Source organism: Numida meleagris, chromosome 6 (genome assembly GCF_002078875.1).
Source record: "Numida meleagris isolate 19003 breed g44 Domestic line chromosome 6, NumMel1.0, whole genome shotgun sequence".
Classification (NCBI taxonomy): domain Eukaryota; kingdom Metazoa; phylum Chordata; class Aves; order Galliformes; family Numididae; genus Numida; species Numida meleagris.
In genome coordinates this window covers 26,409,360-26,429,678 of record NC_034414.1, presented here as the reverse complement: position 1 = coordinate 26,429,678, position 20,319 = coordinate 26,409,360, and the positions used below count along the sequence as shown (strand labels likewise).

At 35.5% G+C, this 20,319-nt stretch overlaps 1 protein-coding gene across 3 annotated transcripts in view; it reads left to right on the top strand.

The window, feature by feature from the left end:
• Positions 1-20,319, top strand: part of TTBK2 (tau tubulin kinase 2) — an 87,807-nt gene that overhangs the window by 49,240 nt on the left and 18,248 nt on the right. For 2 of the 3 annotated variants that reach the window (XM_021403427.1, XM_021403429.1), the window contains 8 exons: positions 3,350-3,415; positions 3,934-4,026; positions 4,993-5,118; positions 8,026-8,183; positions 9,260-9,476; positions 10,981-11,192; positions 12,497-13,100; positions 16,981-17,229. In XM_021403427.1, coding sequence (XP_021259102.1) covers positions 3,350-3,415; positions 3,934-4,026; positions 4,993-5,118; positions 8,026-8,183; positions 9,260-9,476; positions 10,981-11,192; positions 12,497-13,100; positions 16,981-17,229 — 1,725 coding nt within the window. The remainder of the gene's footprint in view (positions 1-3,349; positions 3,416-3,933; positions 4,027-4,992; positions 5,119-8,025; positions 8,184-9,259; positions 9,477-10,980; positions 11,193-12,496; positions 13,101-16,980; positions 17,230-20,319) is intronic. The other variant, XM_021403428.1, reaches the window with a different exon arrangement.

Below are 20,319 nucleotides of genomic sequence, written 5' to 3'. Positions count from 1 at the left end.
AGTTAAAGGAATATGATTTGCTTCCTCTATTGACCCTCCAAAGAACCAGCAGATGCGGACAGGTTTGTAAGCTTAGTGTCCCTCAAGAATCTGCAAACCATTGTGCTTAGAGGCAGTAGCTCCCTTTTGTAGTAACTCCTGATTTCCTTCATGTAGTTTTATCTAAGATGTTTTCAAATGTTTCCCAGGCAGGGCTACCTCCAAGGAAAACTGATATTACGTGAAAAAGTACACTTAAAAAAAAAACTACTAAAACCCACTAAATTTCAAGAGAAGGCGGGAGGAGTGAGGAAAAAAAAAAAACCCACAGAAAAATAAGAGAGTTAATTATTTCATTTGTCTTGGGAAGGAACATGTGATCCACTCAATCAAGGATGTTAGTGGAATTCACAGATGCATTGAAACATGAAATTCACTGTATCTTTACTGCAAATGCATTCCTCAGGTACATGCTCCAAATATTCAATGATGGGGGGAAAAAAAAAGAGGTTGGTGTTTGTTTGTTTGTTTCCCCTCAACAAATAAATTTTCCTTTGCTTTGGTAGCAAATTTCTTAGATATGGCATCTGGAAGACGCAACTATAGAAGTGGTTCTACAAGAGTATTATTTTTCATTTTTTGGCAGATGAACTCTGGGGAAAAAAACAAACTAACAAGAGTAGTAGCAGAGAGGCACTATATTTGAAAAACGCAGAGAATCATTCAGGATGTCACTATTATTGCCTATAATGCTTCTCTTTTTCTACATGAAATGTAAGGTGCATGAAGAGCTCCAAAACAGTTTCAAGAGTTTTGCAGATGCTTAGAAGTCTATAAATTCTCTTGTGAATTGAGCAAACATGCTTTGGGCTACCAGACCCATAATTCCTGTTAATGGCACAGTAAAATTAATTTATTGTTGCATGCCATTGTAATACCACTTTTAAATTGTGGTCAGTTGCATTACTACAAAGTATTTCATTGTATCTTCAAATGTAACACAGTTAGATGTCCTCTTAAGACAGGTGTATATGGGTACACTTCAGGATGGTGTCTCTTCAGATTGGGAAAGGATTTAGATATCCTTGATGGAGTAAAGAATTCAGAATTCATTTCACAATAAATGAATATATGGAAAGAGTTATCGTGCGTTCTTTTCCCTGACAGGTGATCCTGAGATAATAGAAAGCACTGGAACTCTCCCTCTTCCTAGGGTAAATAATTTCATAGGTGTATTTAAGAATGGCAGTGAGTTCAACATTCAAAAGGAATAGAGTTAATGCACAATGAAATACTTCCGTTGGACTTTTCTCTCCACAATAGTGCTGGAATAGGTCAGGCTGCTAATTTCTGCAAACTGAATGGAGTCATTTAGATTCTGTATGCCTTTTCTTACTCACCTTTTTTTTTTCCCCTTATCAAGCAACCTATCTTTTTTCTACTCATTAATAATTTTTTTGTCTACTTGATATTCTATGAATAAAAAGCCTCACTCCATCCTAGTTTTCATATTTTTCATTCTTCTTAGAAGAATGATAGAATTAGCTTGGTAAAAGTGATTATAGTCCTTTCTTCTTAATATTCATGCCAGAGGTTGAAAACAGTATGTGTATGGTTCTTCTGAAATTTTAATTCTCTTGGAGTTTACTGAATTTATAGGTGTTCTAAAGTAATATTCTCAGTGCCCCTCTGAAGAAGTGCTGTTGATCAAACATTTTGGAAATGTATTTTGATTGGCTTGGTAATGATGCTGTATTGTTCTTATTTGAATAATTTCTGGTCCTCAGAACTATTGGGAAGGAGAAATATTTTTTTTTTTATAAAGGACGTTATTTTATTTTGAAATTTGGCAGTACTACAAAACATTTTGAGCTATTCTGTTTATTACAGTGTGCTGTTATGAAGTTCCTGCAGTTAGTGTTGTGCTTTGTTTCTGGGTAATGTTCAGGGTGGATGTGATGATTGAAGATAGTAACTCAATTGTCTGTCCTTCCCGAACAGAAAATGTGTTCTAAGCATTATTTAAACTTTATGAGAATGTGTAAGATCTAAGATAATCTGAATGTAGAGCATTGTCTGAGATCCTGGCTGTGTTAAAAATGTCCTAGAAAATACTTTCCGCCTTAACTAATGCTAAATTCAGTTCTCATTGTATCACTGTAACAGACATTGATTATATGATCTGTTAAATCATTTTAAAACGCCTTGCCGCATGATCCTGCTGGATTTAATTGTTAGGGTTACTGACAATAATGGCAGCTCCTGGTATACTTGAATGATAGCTGACAGTATTACTTGTCTTTTATTAATAGGGCAATGATTTTGCATTGTGATTATCTTTGTGTGCATATCAAGATTTTTCAATGAATTGTACAGAATTTTGTAATATCTTAAGAACTCTCAGGTTTCTCACGTTCGGTGTTGTAAGAGAAAAAAAGAGTTATTGATTGGGAAGAAAAAAGTACAAAGGAAGGCAAACTTTGTAGTTCCAGCAGTTCTCTCTAGTGTATACAGAATGATTGATCAAGAGGGGTAGAATGTGTTGCATATCTGGCTTAGGCAAAGTAATAACGCTACTTTTTAATTTTTTTATTGCTTTAAATTTACATTGTTATCATTTATATAGTTCTTTTTGTAACATTTTACATGAAGGAGAGAAGGCTGGCAAAATAGATTCCATGGTTGTAAAACAGCAGTTTACTTAGGTGTGTCCACACAATACCTACAGTGTGAGGGAAGTATTTGGAAAATAGAAAAGAAGTAAGTATTTTTAATTGGAACCAGTTGTGAAACCCTTGCTGCTTATTGCTCAGCCTCCGCTTTCCATGCTGTGGCTGGGAGACGCACCTGCAGCTGTACTTTCTGTTGGAACTTCTCAAAATTTATTGGTTTGCTGGTTCAGCAAATAGTTTGGGAAAATGTTGCTTGAACATTTTGATAAGTACCTACTTGTGCCATGTATGTATTCATGCATTTGAGCAAACTGGAGGTAACTGTTATGTTTTAGATCCTGTCAAAATTTTGAGACTCAGACTTGTACTAGTTAATACCTGGAGATATTTCATTGTTGGAGAAGAAAAAGAGAAATATTTCTGTCATACAGATTTTTTTTTGATGCATGAGTTAAGCAGGACATGATGCTTCTGGAGAACAAAAACTGACATAAACGTATGATTTAAACTATGATGTGTTGCTTTCTGATGCCTATGTAGATTTCCACTGATAACTTCCAGATAACACAGCAAATTGAAATAAAACTGTCTTAAAATAATATCTTTGTGGCTCCGTATCCATTTCATAGATACGTATTTAACTATTCAGAAGGCTTCTTCCTGACAGAATCTTTTTTTTAATTGTTATTCTTTAATAGCCGCGAGCTGTTGCTGGTTTTCGGGGAACAGTACGATATGCATCAATCAATGCTCATAGAAACAGAGTGAGTATCTGAAACTGTATCATGTCCATCTGATATAGCTGAAAGCAGAAATACATTTGCTATTGATTTTGTTTTGTATCCTTATATAGGTATACTTATCTTGCAGATGTATACAGTTCTATATTTGGGGAAAAGATGATGTAATTTACAGTAATTGAGAGTAAAAAGATTTCTGTAGAAATACCAGTGATATTAATTAATCTTTGCTCAGTTGTATTGCAAATTTTATAGAACTGAGTTTTATAGAATACATGATCTCCAGTATGTTTTCTTACTATTAAACAGCTCTTCTAGTTTAGAGACTTAACAATGTAATATTAAAACACTTGAACTTTTGTTTCTTTTCTGGAATTGAATTTGTCTGTTCCTCCTTATAATTAAATCAAACAACTATTTTAACAACTTATTTTGTGGTGTTGATTATATGAAGTTCTACGTGTAGTAATGTAAATTCAATATTTTTTTTGTCCTATATGTATTCGTAAGATGCATTAATTTTTTTTTTTTTTTTCCCACAGGAAATGGGTCGGCATGATGATCTGTGGTCCCTGTTTTACATGTTGGTGGAGTTTGTGGTTGGGCAGCTACCTTGGAGAAAAATAAAAGATAAGGTAAACCTGGAAGTGAAACTGAAGAACATGAGTGAAATTTACTTCTGAATTGCAAGCAAATGCCATGATAAAGATTCCACAAAAAATCACTTTTGAGTGTTTTCTATTTTTACTTCTCATTCCTAATGCCATGGTAAAAAGTACAACCAAGTCTTATGAACTGATTTAGTGGGAAAGTGTATTTGTACTTTTAGTTTGAAAATATGTCAAAGGGCAAAAGTAAGTGTGTACATACTACTGAATTCGTACTCCGGTTTTCACTCGGATAATTTTTTTATTTCGCCTTTTGGACATTGAGCATTTTTAATCTATTTTGATTATTTGTGAAGTGGGCATTTCTTGTTTGCTGATGAACAAAATTTAATCCATTAATATGCAGTACTCTTTTGGCATATATCTTAGGCGAGATATTCCAAGGAACAACAGTATTTAATTAGCTTATTACTATTATTTCTTTCAATTCCTCCTGAAATTATATTGAAACTAGGTTACTCCTGTAGTTCATATGTTGGTAGATGACAACGTGCTGTATAGGTAGCTTCTTTTGGTTTTGATTTACTCATCTTACACTAAGCAAGATTTACTAATCTTCTACAATATACTGCAATGACCAAATAATCACCAGAAAGCAACTGGGCTTCGGATTGTGCAACAAGATATTTTAATCTTTAAAACAGGCTCTTTAGAAGGATGAGAGATGTCTAATGATATCAGGCAGCATTCAAGTACAGAAGAAAAGTGAACAGCTTTTCATATTCAATTTGAAGTTTGTATATTATTTTTGTGTATGTACTGATGCAATCTCTTATCTTGCTGTCTGATAAAGAACTGCCTTCCTCAGTACTAATCAGTGTAACACATCTATCTTTCTGGATACTGTTGTTTTGAATGGCTGTAAGATGGTGGTGTGGGTATGTTGTAGCAGAGAACAAAGGTATGCTAATGTTTTTTGTTATTTGCTCCTAGGAACAAGTGGGATCCATTAAAGAGAGATATGAGCACAGACTTATGTTAAAACATCTTCCTCAAGAATTCAACATCTTTCTGGATCACATTTCTAATTTAGATTACTTTACAAAACCTGATTACCAGGTAAACATTTTTATTGTTTTGCATCTCTGATTTTAAATAGCAGAATTTCATGCAGTTGCATCTTCAATTTCCTTTGGTTTCATTGTCTAGTCTTGATTGTGGCAGTCTCACTTCAGTGCCTGGCAAAATTATGGAGAAGATTATTCTGGGAATTATTGAAAAACTCCTGAAAGACAATGCAGTCATTGGTTACAGCCAACATGAGTTCATGAGGGAAAAGATGTGTTTAACCATCTTAATCTTTTATGACAAGGTTACCTATCTAGTTTACCTAAGGAAGCCAGTTGAGGTAATCTTTGTGGATTTCAGCAAAGCTTTCTGTTTCTGACAGTATCCTTCTGCACAAACTGTCCAGCATATATCTAGACAAGGCATAACATAATGGGTGTACAATTGGCTGATTGGTCAAGTTCGAAGGATTGGAGTAAATGGAGTTACATCAGGCTGTTGATCAGGCACTAGTGGGCTTCTGAAAGGCTCCATTTTAGGGCACGTTCGCTTTGTTTTCATCAGTGACAGGACTTGATGGTATACTAAGTTCGTGAACTGCACTAAATTGAGAGGAACTGCAGACTCCCTCAAGGACTGAGAGGCCCTGCAGAGTGATTTTGATAAATTAGAGGGCTGAGCAATATCCAGCCATATTAAATTTAACAAGAGCAAGTGCTGGATTCTGCACCCTACCCTGGGGCTGGGCAACCCTGTCTGTATGTACAAACTTGTGGAGGAGAGGCTGGAGAGCATCCACTTTGAAAGGATCTGGGTGTTCTGGTTGATGGCAATTTGGACAGGAGTTAACAGCGTGCTATGGCAGCCAAAAGGGCCCACTGTACCCTGGGGTGCTTCAGGCCCAGCACTGTTCTGTTCTGCACTGGTGTGGCCTCACCTCAAGCAGTGTGTGCAGTTTTGGCTGCCATGATGTAAGAAGAGCATAAAACTATTAGAGAGCATCCAAATGAGGGATACAAAGATGGTGAAGAGTTGAGAAGGTAAGACATAAGAGGAATGGCTGATGTTCCTTGGTTTGTGCGGCCCAGAGTAGAGGAGGCTGAGGGAAGCCTCATGGTGGCCTACAGCTCCTCACAGGGAGCAGATGGGCAGTGCTGAGCTCTGTTCTCTGTTGACAGTGGCAGAACCTGAGGGAATGACATGGAGCTGTGTCAGAGGTCGATCAGGTTGGGTGTTCAGAGAAAGTTCTTCACCGAAGGGTGGTCGGGCCCTGGCACAGGCTCCCCAGGTCACAACACCAGGCCTGCCAGAATTTAAGGAGTTGGACAATGCTCTCAGAAACATGGTTTGAATTCTGGGGGTCCTGTGTGGAGCCTGGAGTTGGAATCAATGCTCCTTATGGGTCCCCTCCACCTCAGACTTTTCTATGTTTCTAGTGACTATGGATACAGTTCAAAGATGTTATTTTTTTCCCCCATTTTGGAACTGTAAGGCAGTTAGGTTTCTAAAAATAATTGTCAGTTGCTTTGCAGTCAGTGATCTGTTAGGTTTGAATGCTATGCTCATATTCTAGGCTCCACTGAGTGCTCTTTAACTTAAATTGATGGGATTGTTTTATAGTGATAATCACTCAGGCAATTTTCAGAAATCTTTTGCTCAGCACCCTTGATGCGTACAGCTGGATCATGACATGAATACATGCTTTTTTCTTCCCCCCCCCCCCCACTGAATCAGAATACAGAGATCGCTAGAAAACTAAATAGTCATTTTTCTTTGTTGAAGAGAGTATTGCTTGCTGATATGGGCAGCCTCTGATTGGTGATAAAGTGGTATGTTTTTAGTCACTCGCTGTTGATCCATGTTTTAACAAAAAAATAAAACTCAAAAATATAACTGTTTTATACTAGTATGTTGAAAATGGCATTTGTATTTGCATTATAGCAGAAATTATAGAAAAGACTTAAAGGAGAATGATGTCTAAAATTATTTGAGAGAGTGCTGAAGGTACAGGAAGAATAGAATAAAGGAGAGTGTGAATCGGACTGAGTGAATTATGACTTTGTGCAGTTCAGTAGGGTTTTGGAATTTACAGAGATGGATAGTATTTTGAGAGTTCTTAAGAGTAAGGATAAAATGAATGCATTTTGTGCAAGAAAAATGATCCAAACTTCCCATCCATTTTAAGTTAGAAAAAGTAGGTGTTTTTAAAGGAGGGAGAGAAATTTCCAGCAGCCTTGTTCTGAAGAAAGAATGAAAACAAGAGTTTTAGCTTTTAGGAAAAAAGTATAATTTGTCAAAATGTTTTGAAGCAGGAGATGATGTGATATGGACACAGCCTTCCCAACAGTTACTGGAATGAGACAGAAGTTTTCCAAAGCAAGAGGAAAGTAGATGTAATTTCTTTCTCTCTCATAGACACAAATTGGCCTAGATGAATTTTCATATCATAAAATCAGAGTGGAAAGCTTCCCTGTGTGGCTTTTCTGTGGTATGGATGTCAGCATTGGATAATATAAATGATGCATGGTATTAAATAAAAGAAGTATATAAAATAGTGAATTGGTATTCTTCATATGTACTCCTGTTTAATTTCCTAGCATTTAATGATCTTGCCGAATATATTCTTTCATCCTCTTCTTGGAAAGCTGTGACTCCTATTCTGCAGCAACTTAGTCATGCCTGTGTGCACATTTCTGCCTTTTTGCCTCTCTTTTCTGCTAGAAACACAGAGGATTTGGTTGTTTTTTCTTGCTTTTTTGTTTTTAATATAAAACAGAAGTCTGCATATCTTACATTTGAAACACTGGAAAAGTGATAAATGATAAATATATATTCCTGGAAAATTGTCACTCATAATTGTGAAGAAGGAGTATGCTTAATTATTATTGGAAGATATTTCTAAATTGTTTGATCTCTGTAACAAAAATTAAGCTAATTAACTTTTTCCTTCATTTTTAGCTCCTCATGTCTGTGTTTGATAACAGCATGAAAACCTTTGGGGTTATTGAAAGTGATCCTTTTGACTGGGAGAAAAGTGGAACTGATGGCTCTCTGACAACAACGACAACTTCAACCACACCTCAGTTACACACTCGTCTTACTCCAGCTGCAATTGGGTATGTATGTATGTACATTGTGTATGATCACTGAAATTAATACTGATGGAATGGAAACAATTATTGAATCTGAGAAGAGACAAAACTTATATCAATAGTTTTTTAGTAAAAAGCTGAAATTGTCTTATCTTTATACTGTGTTAAATAAAGCTATTCTAGCTAAATAAACACATGGATTTGCACCAGGTGTGGTTTTTAAACACATGCTTTTAAAAAAAAAACAAAAACCCACATTTGAATAGAATCATTGGAACCTATCAAGTAATTATTGACTGGGCTATGGTTAAAATGATACTAGTTTGAGAGGGAATTTATTACTTTCATACACGTGAATTATGTGCATATGTAAGATATTTTCAAACTTAACTGTTATCTTCATTATTCTTTGAACAGTCAGATTTGTCAAACTGTTTTTGAACTATCAGTCCAAACATAGCTCTCCTATTAATTAAAATAGACACTGGAGGGAATAAGTGAAAAGATTAGAATTTAGTAAATGGCACTTGTTAGCATTTGTCTTTCATCAGGACTAGTCACTGAAGTTAGGTACTATACTTTCTGAGGTGATAAATCTAGTTTACAACTTTTTACATACTACCATTTGTTCGGTGTATTTCTGTACAGTATAAAAAGTAAGACATTAGTATTCTATCAAAACATCCTGGTTTATTTATCAATCAAAGATCCTTGTTGATTTCTGCAGTGCAACCAATATGAAGGACTTTATAGTCCATTCCTATTCCAGAAAGTACCAAGAGGAGAAAATTATTCTAGTTGATATGAATTGTTATATGCAGATACTAAGCAACCATTGAAGTCCATTTAAAAACAAACAAACAAACAAAAAAACACACACACACACAAAAAAACCCAAATGTTTACCAACTGAACAGTATTTACAGCGGATTTTCATCTGGTGATAGAAGGAAACAGTATTTATTCAGTGCTCTGTAATAGATAAGATCTCTAACATTTTTTCTTCAGAAATTATTTTGAAAATGTTCAAGAAGCAGCTTTTAAGTGTTTTTCACATGATTAAGTTTTTTCACTTTTCCAATATTTCTTCACTTTTCTAGAATTGCCAATGCCACTCCTATTCCAGGAGATTTGCTGCGAGAAAACACAGATGAAGTATTTCCTGATGAACAGCTCAGTGATGGAGAGAATGGTATTCCAGTTGGTGTCTCACCAGAGAAGCTGCCTGGGTCCCCTGGGCATCAGCGTACTCAGGAAAAAGATGTTTGGGAAGAAATGGATGCAAACAGAAACAAAATAAAACTAGGAATCTGTAAGGTATTTACAAATCTGTATTGTGAAGATTTACAAACAGCTTCCTGTCCTCATGGTACACATAAAATATGATTAATAATAAAGTCATGCTAGTATGAATTACTCAGAGTAGTCTAAGAAAACAAGATTCATGGTAGAGTTTACACATTTTAATAGACCAACCTATATACTAGAAAAAGTAGACAAGCTTTTGGGCTTTTTTTGGTCTTTATGATGAATAATTTGCTGATAATTTTAAACTTGAGACTCTTTTTAATTTATTCTGAGAAAATAGTTACTATGAGAGTGACATAGTTCATAATGTTATTGGTATCATTAGTTAACGTGACCATCATATTCATGTTCTTCAGATATGATTTCAATTCTTGCTCAGTGAGTGAAACCAAAGCATATTTTTCTGTATTTTGCATGAGTAGAGTTTAGATGCAGAAAATAAAAAAAATGTTTTAGTAGTACTTATTATTTTTCAAGTGACAAATTAAGATTAAGCATGATTGGTGGTATCCTTTTATTTCATATGGTGTTTTTTGTTTCCATAAGATATGATACCTTTCTACTGATGCAAAGAGATTAATGGGCTAATCTTTTGGAGAGAAAGTTTCTTAAGTTCTAAATGTGGTCTCTCAGAAGTAGTTCCCATCTCCCTTGTTTGCAATCACAGCATTTCATATTTTCAGACACAATCACTAGACTTCATATTCAGAAAATGTAGCTCTTTTTCTTGATATAAAAATGTTTTAAACAGCTCAATAGGCATGTATTACTGAAGTGTTCTTTAGATAGAAAGGTGTCTAATTTTCACACCATTGCTTCTTGTTTCTAGAAAAAAATGTATTGTGGTAGACCATAAGACATGATGCCTATTTTCAGAGTTGCTGAATTTATTATTTTTTGTTTTTTGTTTTTATTATTCTTTATTTTTGCCAAAGAGGGAGAAAGCCAATTGCTCTGATTTAAACAAATGCAATTTTTGTTAGTTGCACCTGTTGAAATTAAGGACAGTCATGATTTCCAAGCTTCAAATTGTGTCCAGCTTGTATACAAGATAGAATGCAGTTGGACTAAAATATAGTTCTGGGTTGAGGATCATAAAGACAGGTTGGAAACTAACTTTTCTGTAATAAGAGTTGTTGGCTTTGAAGGAGACTGAAGATGTTTCTAAATGCCTGGTTTCAAACTGCTGTTGAGGAAAATTTTAGAGATGGGTATGAAAAATCAGTGTAATTTTAAGTACATTACTAATTTTTTTTACACTCTTGTTTTCAGACTTGCCCAGAGCTATTGTGTATGTGTACTGGTATGTTACTAGACCTTTTCTGGCTGTTGTGGGTACATGCTGAAGAGCATGTCTAAACTACCTTAAATATGGTGTGAGCTTAAGGAACATTCCAAATACAAATTGGCTTATCGGGGGTAAAATCCTGGATGGTATTCACCATACAATACTGTATCTTCCTCTGTTTTGCCATTCCTAGTGTGTTATGCTTTTACTTTGCTTTTTGCCCAGGCTGCCACAGAGGAGGAAAACAGCCATGGACCTGTGAATGGAATGCTTAATGCGCCAAGTCTAGGTTCTCCAGTTCGTGTCCGCTCAGAGACTACCCCGCTGGACAGAGATGTCCCACTGGTTCGAAAGTTACGTTCAATTCACAGCTTTGAACTTGAGAAGCGTCTGATGTTGGAATCAAAGCCAGACACTGATAAATTTCTTGAGAACTGGTAAAGAAATTATTTCTATTTTATTTTTATGCTTAGATTGTTTCAGAATATGTTGTTATATATGATTATGATATAATCTCTCCACTATTACTCTATCAATTTACAGCACTTCGTGAAAATCCAAAATCTATTTGCTGATGCAAGCTACAGCAAACAGTATATAACATAACATAGCTCAATTTATTGATGTTGCCACTTTACCTAGTCTTCATTAAAAAAAAAAAAAAAAGAAGAAGAAAAGATTAATGCTAGTATAGAGCTAAGGTCAGATTTTCGGGAAAAAAACTTTTATTTCAGGATGGTGTTTATTAACTTTTCTTCACTTGAATGGTCTTGACATTTGACAGTCAGTACTACTCATCCTAAATAAGAATGATGACGTCAAGTGCTCAGTAGAGCTAACGTGGGACTGGTTGCTAGGAGGTGAGAAGGACAGCTTACAAGAAGCTGAGGTTTTTGGCTTTTTTTTTTTTTTTAACAAAGTCCAGTCAGAAGTCTATTCGCATGTAGCAGATTTGTTTTTACTCAAAAATGTTGAACCAACATTAAAAAAAAAACCCAAAACTGTTAGAAAACAAAGGTCTTAAAATGGAATTTGATGGTAGAGGAAGGGAAAGTATATCAGAGCTGATTAAATCAATTTGCCCTTATGTAGAAAAAATAAAGGAAAATAAAGAAAGACACGCTGCAATCTGTCTGAGAGGCAGTGGCTGAGGTGGCACACAGTAGAAGACAGATGAAGTGTTGACAGTGGCAAAATCCTTCTAAATACATAATACAAGATTAGGAATTTGAATTTGTTTAAAGCAAGTTAAGCAAAGCATAAATAGGGAATCAATCAAAAAAACAGGAAAATCAATTTTGAAATCATCTTCTGTCATTGGAGAATTCTGTTTCTTCTGTTCCACTTGTATTCTTTGCAGCATAGCTTAAATACAGGTGGTAACCAGAACACCGAGTTGTCAATCACTCATGAGTCTCTCTACCATTCTCTCAGGCTAATTGCACTGATAATATATGTGCAAATTTGTAAGACCATCCAACCATTTTTACTTGCCATCAGTCATTTTTTTAAGAAGTGGTTAATAAACATCACAGTGAAATAATTTTCTTCTCTATATTTGTTTCTCTTCTCTTTGGTTTAAGTTATGGAATTGCCTCAAGTTGTGACTCTTTCAACCATTATAGATTTTTCTAAAATACGACAATTTTTTATATAAATCTAGTTTTCATCTACTGAAAAAAATGTCAAATGTAGCTTACGTCATTTGTAACTAATTCAAATATTGATTTCTTTTCTTAAGTTTGGAGAAGAGGCAGAAAGACTTGAATGCTGCAGCAGAGACTGCAGTTGCTGCTGTTCCTCCTCTTCCTCAGAAATCACTCGTTCCTGCTCCTGTGGCTTCCCGCATGGACCATGTTTGGCACTATGATGAAGAATATCTTCCAGATGCTTCAAAACCTGTGTCAGCTGGTTCTCCAGAACAAGCTGATGGTGTTGTTGGCAATGGATTTGTAGCTGTCAACTTAAGTTCCTGCAGGCAGGAGATTGATTCTAAGGAATGGGTGATAATAGATAAGGAACGGGACTTGCAGGATTTCAGGACAAATGAAGTTTTAGGGCACAAAACGACTGGAAGTCCCTCAGATGAAGAGCCAGAGGTACTACAAGTTCTAGAGGAGTCCCCTCAAGAAGAGCAGCCCAGACAGGGAGGTTGGGCAGAAAACAGTGTCCATGCCAAGAATCAAACCTCAGGGGTGGAGTTTCTTCTAGCCATGGAGTGCCATCCTGCTTCTTCTGAACAGCTTACAGATAAATTGGAACTTCTGACTGGAGCTGCTGGACAGCTCCTTGCAGCCACCCCTACGAGTCCTATGGAAGCTCAAGCAGAAGGAGCACTCACTCCGGTAAGAGAAACACTCGCTGTTTTATTAAACCTCTCTTTGTTCAGAATTATGTGAGGAGATAATAAGTGAAAAAGCAGTAAATCAAATACAGTAGTGTAGCAGAAATTCATAGGTTCATTAGAAATGAAACTTGATTCTTGAGGAATAATCTTCCATGTTTTGTTATATGAGTATTTACTTTCTCCCGTGGACTTGGTTCTGCAGGCATGATCCACGGAATTTGCCTCAGTTAAAACATATTAAGAATCTATTTGTGCAGAGGTTTCTAATCAATGAGTGTTACGCGTATAAGTTGATATTATATTTGTCATACATAAACATAAAATCACAATGAATGTGTAAAGTACTGTGCTACGGTCTTTGTTGCAAAGGTAAGTTGGAAAAGGTAGCTGAACTCTCTAGAGTAACACCAGTTCTAGAAGTGAGCCAAGTTATGTGAAAGACTATGCTTTCCTCAAGGACCTGTGCTTCATGTACATCTGTGTAGAGGTGGCATGAAATGCTATTTAAAACAGGCAGGACGGACTGCCCTAATCTTCAAAATATCTGTTATGCCATGTCTGAAAGGTGCTATGGATTATTTTTTTTAAAGCAGTTTTGTGGTTGAACTAATCGTACTTTTCTTAAATAGAGTAATCTCCTTAATATGACATCCCCTACAATAGTAAATTAAAGTTGACTGAAGATAATAGTTCAAGGTAAATGTCATGTTGATGCTGTATTTTTTCTGTAATGCCATCAGTATTTTTTTTCTTTACAGCAGACTTATCTGTCCACCATTTATCTCTTAGGGCTCTACTTGCTACTGCCAGTGCAGTTCAAAGCAAGGGATACAATTATGGGAGAAGGTAATAGCCTGAAGAGGCTGTACTCTGCCTGCTGGTTGGTTTTATTACCTCTCATTGTGTACAACAACTGCTGCCAAAGCCATAATATTGAGATAAAAGAGTCTCCTTTGAACTGACACAAAGATAACTCTGACAAGTACCACAACCCTGCAGTAGAGCCTATTATGGCCCCTAAAAATTTGTCTCACACTGTATGATTTGGCTTAGCAAATGCATCCTAATGTACGCTGGACCACAAATCCAAATTGGTGAGCAGAGTACAGTTATATGACACCAATGTGAAATGCTCAAGACAATATGATTCCAATAATAAAAATGCTTTGAAAGACTTTGCATAATTTTAATAGTGAAGTTGATGCTGTGTTTATGAAACTGTAACAATCTTAATCAGAATCAAATGTTTTTCTTCAGTAGTTTTATCTAGATAGTTCCTTCCTGACAACCAATACAAATAATGTGCAAAGGGTCCTGTTTTACTCTTCTGCTAATTTTAATTATGTTTAAATCTGTTACTAAGAGATTGGATCCAAGAATGTAAGTTTGGGACCATATATCAAATGACTTAAAAGAAGTGTTACTAAGAGGGGTTAAGAATAGATGTTGAAATTTCAGTGGTATAGTATGTTGGCATAATTACTGCACAGATTACTCATTTCAAATGGCTTGAAACCATAGAACATGTCAGTCATCATAATCATCATGCATATTAATATACCTCCCATATGGATTTCTAGTGACCTTATCACATTATCACTTAGGAGAAGGTATGATGAATTAAGTTCTTTGAGCTTATTCTGAGTTTGAGAATTCTGATAGTTTCTTTTTTTAAATATGCAAGCACACACTTTAATTTTACCATAAGTGAATGAATGAAATATTTTTAAGTAGTATCAAGGGTGTTTCTGTATAGGAAGCTGAAGGTTTCTTCTCCCCCCTCAATTTTATTTTCTCCTGAGGGAAAGAAATAGCTCATTTGTAGTCCTTCCATTTGCAGATAAATCCTTTTCAGGATATCGTGTGTAAACGTGGATTTTCTGTTATTGGTGATAGTATCATTTAATAGTTTCACACAGTCATCAGCACTCCTAATAAGAATGTGAGATTGTAGCAGTTCAAGAAGGAAATCTGAGGAAATCTGAAATCTCAAAAAAAAAAAAAAGAAAAAAGAAAAAAAAAGAAAAAAATATGTAAGTTATTGGTTTGGTGATTAGCAAGTTTTAGGCTTAAAAAAACTACAACAAGTTATGCTATCATCTGTGGAAAAGCATGTATGTAAAGAGGTAATCTCCTTGTTATTGGTCATGGTTCTGCAGTTATAATACAGAACAGATTACCCAGTAAATACCAGTTTGATCTGGCTCAGTCATGGGCACACAGTCACATTTCTGATGAATTACTCATAGCATGCTGGTATGTATGTGCTGACTGTATGATTTCATGTTGGCTTTATGCAGACTTTGGCTTCAGCAGGACAGGCAGTACCTGATTTACAGTAACATCAGCTGGTGTTAAGTTAATTTGTCAAAAGAATTTGAAGTGATCTAGACTATTCAGGAATTTATATTGGAGCAGCACTTTGTATCCTCTTGCTTTTCAGCAAAAAAAACCAACAATGGTGTTAAAGTAATCAAATCAAAGTAATCAAATTTTTATCAGCTAATGCCTGTTTCAACGTCAGTTTAAATTAGACAACAGTTTACTCTGGTTGCATTTTCTTGGCAACCTAGTACCAGATATAAATATGCATGGTTATGGAAGAAGTTTGACTGTGTGAATCCGCTTATTTTTGTTACTTAGAAATACTGCTGAAATTAGCATTTTATACATGGAGTTATGTTAAATCAATAAAACAGCTCTTAAACTTTCATTTATTTCAGAGTTGTTAGTCTGTAGTGTTCATACACTTTATATTCTCAATTTCTGTTTTTATGAGACACTGGAAATAATTTTTTTTTCCTTCAGTTGAAAGATAGATATGCAGTAAGGGAATTTTAGGACTGACACAAGTGGAAATACCTTTTCCTTGGAAACTGAAATGCTTGACAGGTGCTCTCTGTTTCCAAGGAATACAGGTTAGCATTGCAAATATCACAGCAGGAAAATCATGTTTGTATAGCTTGCAAAAAGTTTCCATATCTCTACTCTTCATGGATTTGTCCAAATATAATTGGAGCAAAACCTCATAAGCCATAAACAATAATCTTATTTACAGATATTCAGGTGCGTTGCCACTTATTCAACACAGGCAAAGGCCGTGGAAGGGATCAGTTGGCTTCAGAGTTGTGCATCAAAGCTATAGATTTATTAGAATCATCAGTAACCAATTTGAAAATGTACTTTCTTTAAAATTAGTACTTTGGAACACGACGTTACCCTTTCTGTTGTTTTTGCTCTTTTCTAAATGCTTGAGTGATATGGTACAGGATTAAACAAAACTCCAGGCCTGTGTATCCTGCAAATTCAATTCCATGTTTGGGAATTTTCATCAGAATTGTTTAGTGCTAATTTTACTGATTAATCCCATCAGCTATGGTTCTTAATATACGCTGTTATCGCTGTAGTTATACAGTCATGTTTGTAAAGCATGCAGTAGGTGCATATGCTAAAATTATAGTCATCACAGAAAACAACACTGTTGAATGGATATGCTAAGCATTTGTGAGGACCAGCCAAAAATCAGCTAGCCTCTCTACATGGTGTTCTTGGAACAGACTGTCTTAGTTTATTAAATGTGCCCTAGGTTCTGACTGACTGAATGACAGGAGCCAGCAGGAGAAAGGATGTTTGCTTCAGACTTGGATGTCAAATTTTTTAAAATTGATGGAAAATATGATGATTAGACTTCAAAAACAACAACAACAACAACAACAACAACAAAAAACAAAATAAACCCCTCTTAATATATTAGCTTTTACCCTGTGAAGGAGTTTGCAATGTGGTCGTCTAAGAAAATGCATATATTCAGGACAGAAGCAAGCATTACTACAATATTGATTTCTGAAACTTATTTTTTCCCTACCATGTTCTCACAGCTCAACTCATCTCATATGCTGCATTTCTCCACTCCAAGAATTTCAAGTCCCATCCTCCGCACTATGAGCCCTATAGCCTATCTGTCCATCCACCCGGACCCTCTGAAAGAGGCTGGTTTACCAAGGAGTCACTCAGCTGAGAGCCACTCCTCTTCCTCCCGCTCAACTGGTCGTAGGCAGCTTCCTGTCATTCCCTGTGGCAACAAGTTTCCCCCTGTCATTCGCATCTCAAAAGCACAACTTCAGCAGGTGAATAAGTCTTGTCTTCATAGAAGTGACTGCAGTATAGCAGTCATCTGCAAAGTTTTTAGTTGCTCTGCTGAGTTTGGTACTAGGCGCATATGCTAGTCATACTGCTGTGCACAACATCTTACAAAATACTTTGGAAGATGAGATGAAATAAGGGAATGAGATTCAATCTTATTAAGGAAATGAGTCAGAAATTCTCTTACAAAAATATATATAATTCCATTTAGAAGAGGTAAAACTAGGGAGAGGAATATTGAAGGATGTTGTTCAGGTTACCGTGATCTGGAGTACCAAATATTTCTGGAAGATAGATTCTCATCCCCAGAGGGATTTTCTCTTGGAAAAGGTAGGATTAATAAATCTAAGAAATATATATATTTTTTCTTTCAGAAATTGAATTAAAATTTCTCTCGTTTTTAAAGGTGTTCCTATAATCAGTAGCAGGTAGATTTTGAATTGGGAATGCATATTAAAATTTGGACTACTGTAAATGTTTTTAATGTGAGGGAATAGGATATAAACAAAGTTCTACTTAGGGCATCAGAAATTCAGGAACTGTTCTACTGCTTACAATACATAAAGCAAGGTGAGAATTGCTGGGGTTAATGCCTAATAGAAATGCCACTAGAGAAAGCAGAATTTTCATAATTTTGTATTCCCAGTTTATTTACATTATGAAAATGAGGAAGGCTTGATATCAAATTAAAGTTTACCCTATTTTGTGTATTATTAACTAAATTGTTAAAATTTGCTGAGCAGCATCAGCTTGCATTGACTGGTAAAGCAAAGCAGTATGACATAGCATTAATGTATAAAACCATAACATATCATCATCATTTTACCATTAATATTTCATTTGGATTATATTTTATGTTGTCATTTATTTCCAACTTACTTTTCAGTATGACTATTTCTATGTGAAAGATTTATTTTTCTCCATGAAGCGTGCACAGAAATGTTGGTTTTAAAAGTTAACCATCATCATTATGTTCTTTCAAACTTCAGTAGGATCAGTGGTGAGTGATAACAGAGGTGAGTGAGTATTGACTAGGGAAAAGGACTTTGGAGAAATTAATTAATTAAAAATTATGCTTTGGTATTAGTTTGTATCCCAGGATACGAATTGGATGGGTATTTTTTTTGCCTGTACATCTGCAATTAAAATTTTTCAATTAGAGTGTATTGCAGTTGTAATTACCAAGCTCCTCACAATACTCAAAGTAGGTTTTCATACAGAATCTTCTCTGGCTTCCTTAGTACCCAACAGCTGCAATATTAAAAGTGGCTCTGAAGTGGTATGCTCTTGCCATGTAAAAAAGAATAGGTGTTGTGCCAGGTGCTGCTACTGAGCAGAGCGAAAAAGGGAAGGGGCAAAGATTATATGCAGGATTCTCAGCCTCCTTTTTCTTTTTATCTGGTAAGTCCATTACTGCTTTGTTCCTTTTCCTTTCCTGGCTTTACTGAGAATGTGATTTCTGGAGTTTCATTTGCTGTGGAAGCTACAAGCACGTGAATCTTCAGTTTATTTCAACAATGAAAACCTTATGTACTTTATGGCTCATGGAAGAACTGAAATAATTTTACGGGTCCTTCTCTTTTTTACATCGCAGTAATGTTAGGTACTTAGCAAGCTGGAAACTCCATCAGCATGAAAGATGAATGTGCATGTTAGTAACCTGAAGCTTTTATCCAATTAGATACTAAAAATATTTTAATACTATTATGTATTATTCTGTATAAATATTTGGTACTGAATATATTTTCATGTATTTACTGCTGCTTGCCATTTAGTTCAGCATTCATATCTAATGAATTACAGAGCTCAGGGACCTTCACTGTTGAATTTAGTTTTATGTACTAAAAAATAGTGATACATTTGTTCCTGAAATCAGGCAAGGGGGTTTTGTTTCCTAATTGTTGATGAGTGAGGGTTCAGGAACTGTATTGCAGCCTCCTTTAGTTTGACATCAGATGGATGGCGGTTGTGAAATTTATGTATATTCCTCATTCACTAGAGCAGTGAGGGGTGTAGGATGTAGGTCTACCTTTATTTCTTTTATAAAGATAACTCCTCTGTTGCCATACATATATGAGGGAAGAGAATTGAAGTACTTTTCTTCTCCTCTCCTTAGTTACTCAACTTGCAGCATTAGAGCTGACGAAAGACAGAATGAATTCTTTGACAGTACTTGAATCTGAAGAATGAGGTCGCAGTGCTGTTAAGCGTCCTTTTCTTATATGGAGTATAAAATTGTTCAGCAAATCCCCATGAAATGTAACATATTAATTTATGTGATTTTTTTTTTTTTTTAGCCAGGTTACTTCTCTGAATGTTGCTCACTAGAGGAATGCATAGGGTACTGGGTGAAGGCCGTGGAAAAGGAGATGGGAGTGTAATACTGACTGGCGAGATATGTGTATGAAAAGATGGCTTAGGTAGACATTCTGCTAAAAGTGAAACTATGTCTTGAGAAACAATGAAAATCAGCGACCTTGGATTTTTTTTTTTTTCTCTATGGTTTCTCAGTTCTAGTTCTTCAATTAGAACATGAAAACGTTTTCTAGCTGAGGCAGTCTTCTATTGTACAACGGCCAATTTATAATTATTCTAGAATTCAGCCTTTAATGAATGTAGATTCTGTATTTGTATGACATTCTGATGTTTCTTCATTATTTAAGTGCTTAATGAGACATGTACAAACAGGGCTAATTTTAAATTCATGATCTTATGGCTGTTCATTCTGTTAGGGAATTGTAATCTGTGTCTCTTGTGTAAAGCAGTTGGAATTGGTTAGCACTTTCACATTTACTTTCTAATAGGTCTTATTTTTCCCAGAAAGCAGCCTTACTGCAATGTTCTAAAAACTGTGTTATAGGCATACAGTTATATTATTAGCTACAAAGTGCTTTGAAATCTTCCCACACAAAATGCTGTGGAAATGGAAACCATCATGTACGTATTCATATCCAACATGAGAAATAATACACTAATCTGAGTTGGAAAATTTGCCTTAATTTTTAAGCATCTCACTGGAATTCAGGGGACTATGGAAGAATAAGGTAAGACTTGTTGACACATTCGAGGGATAT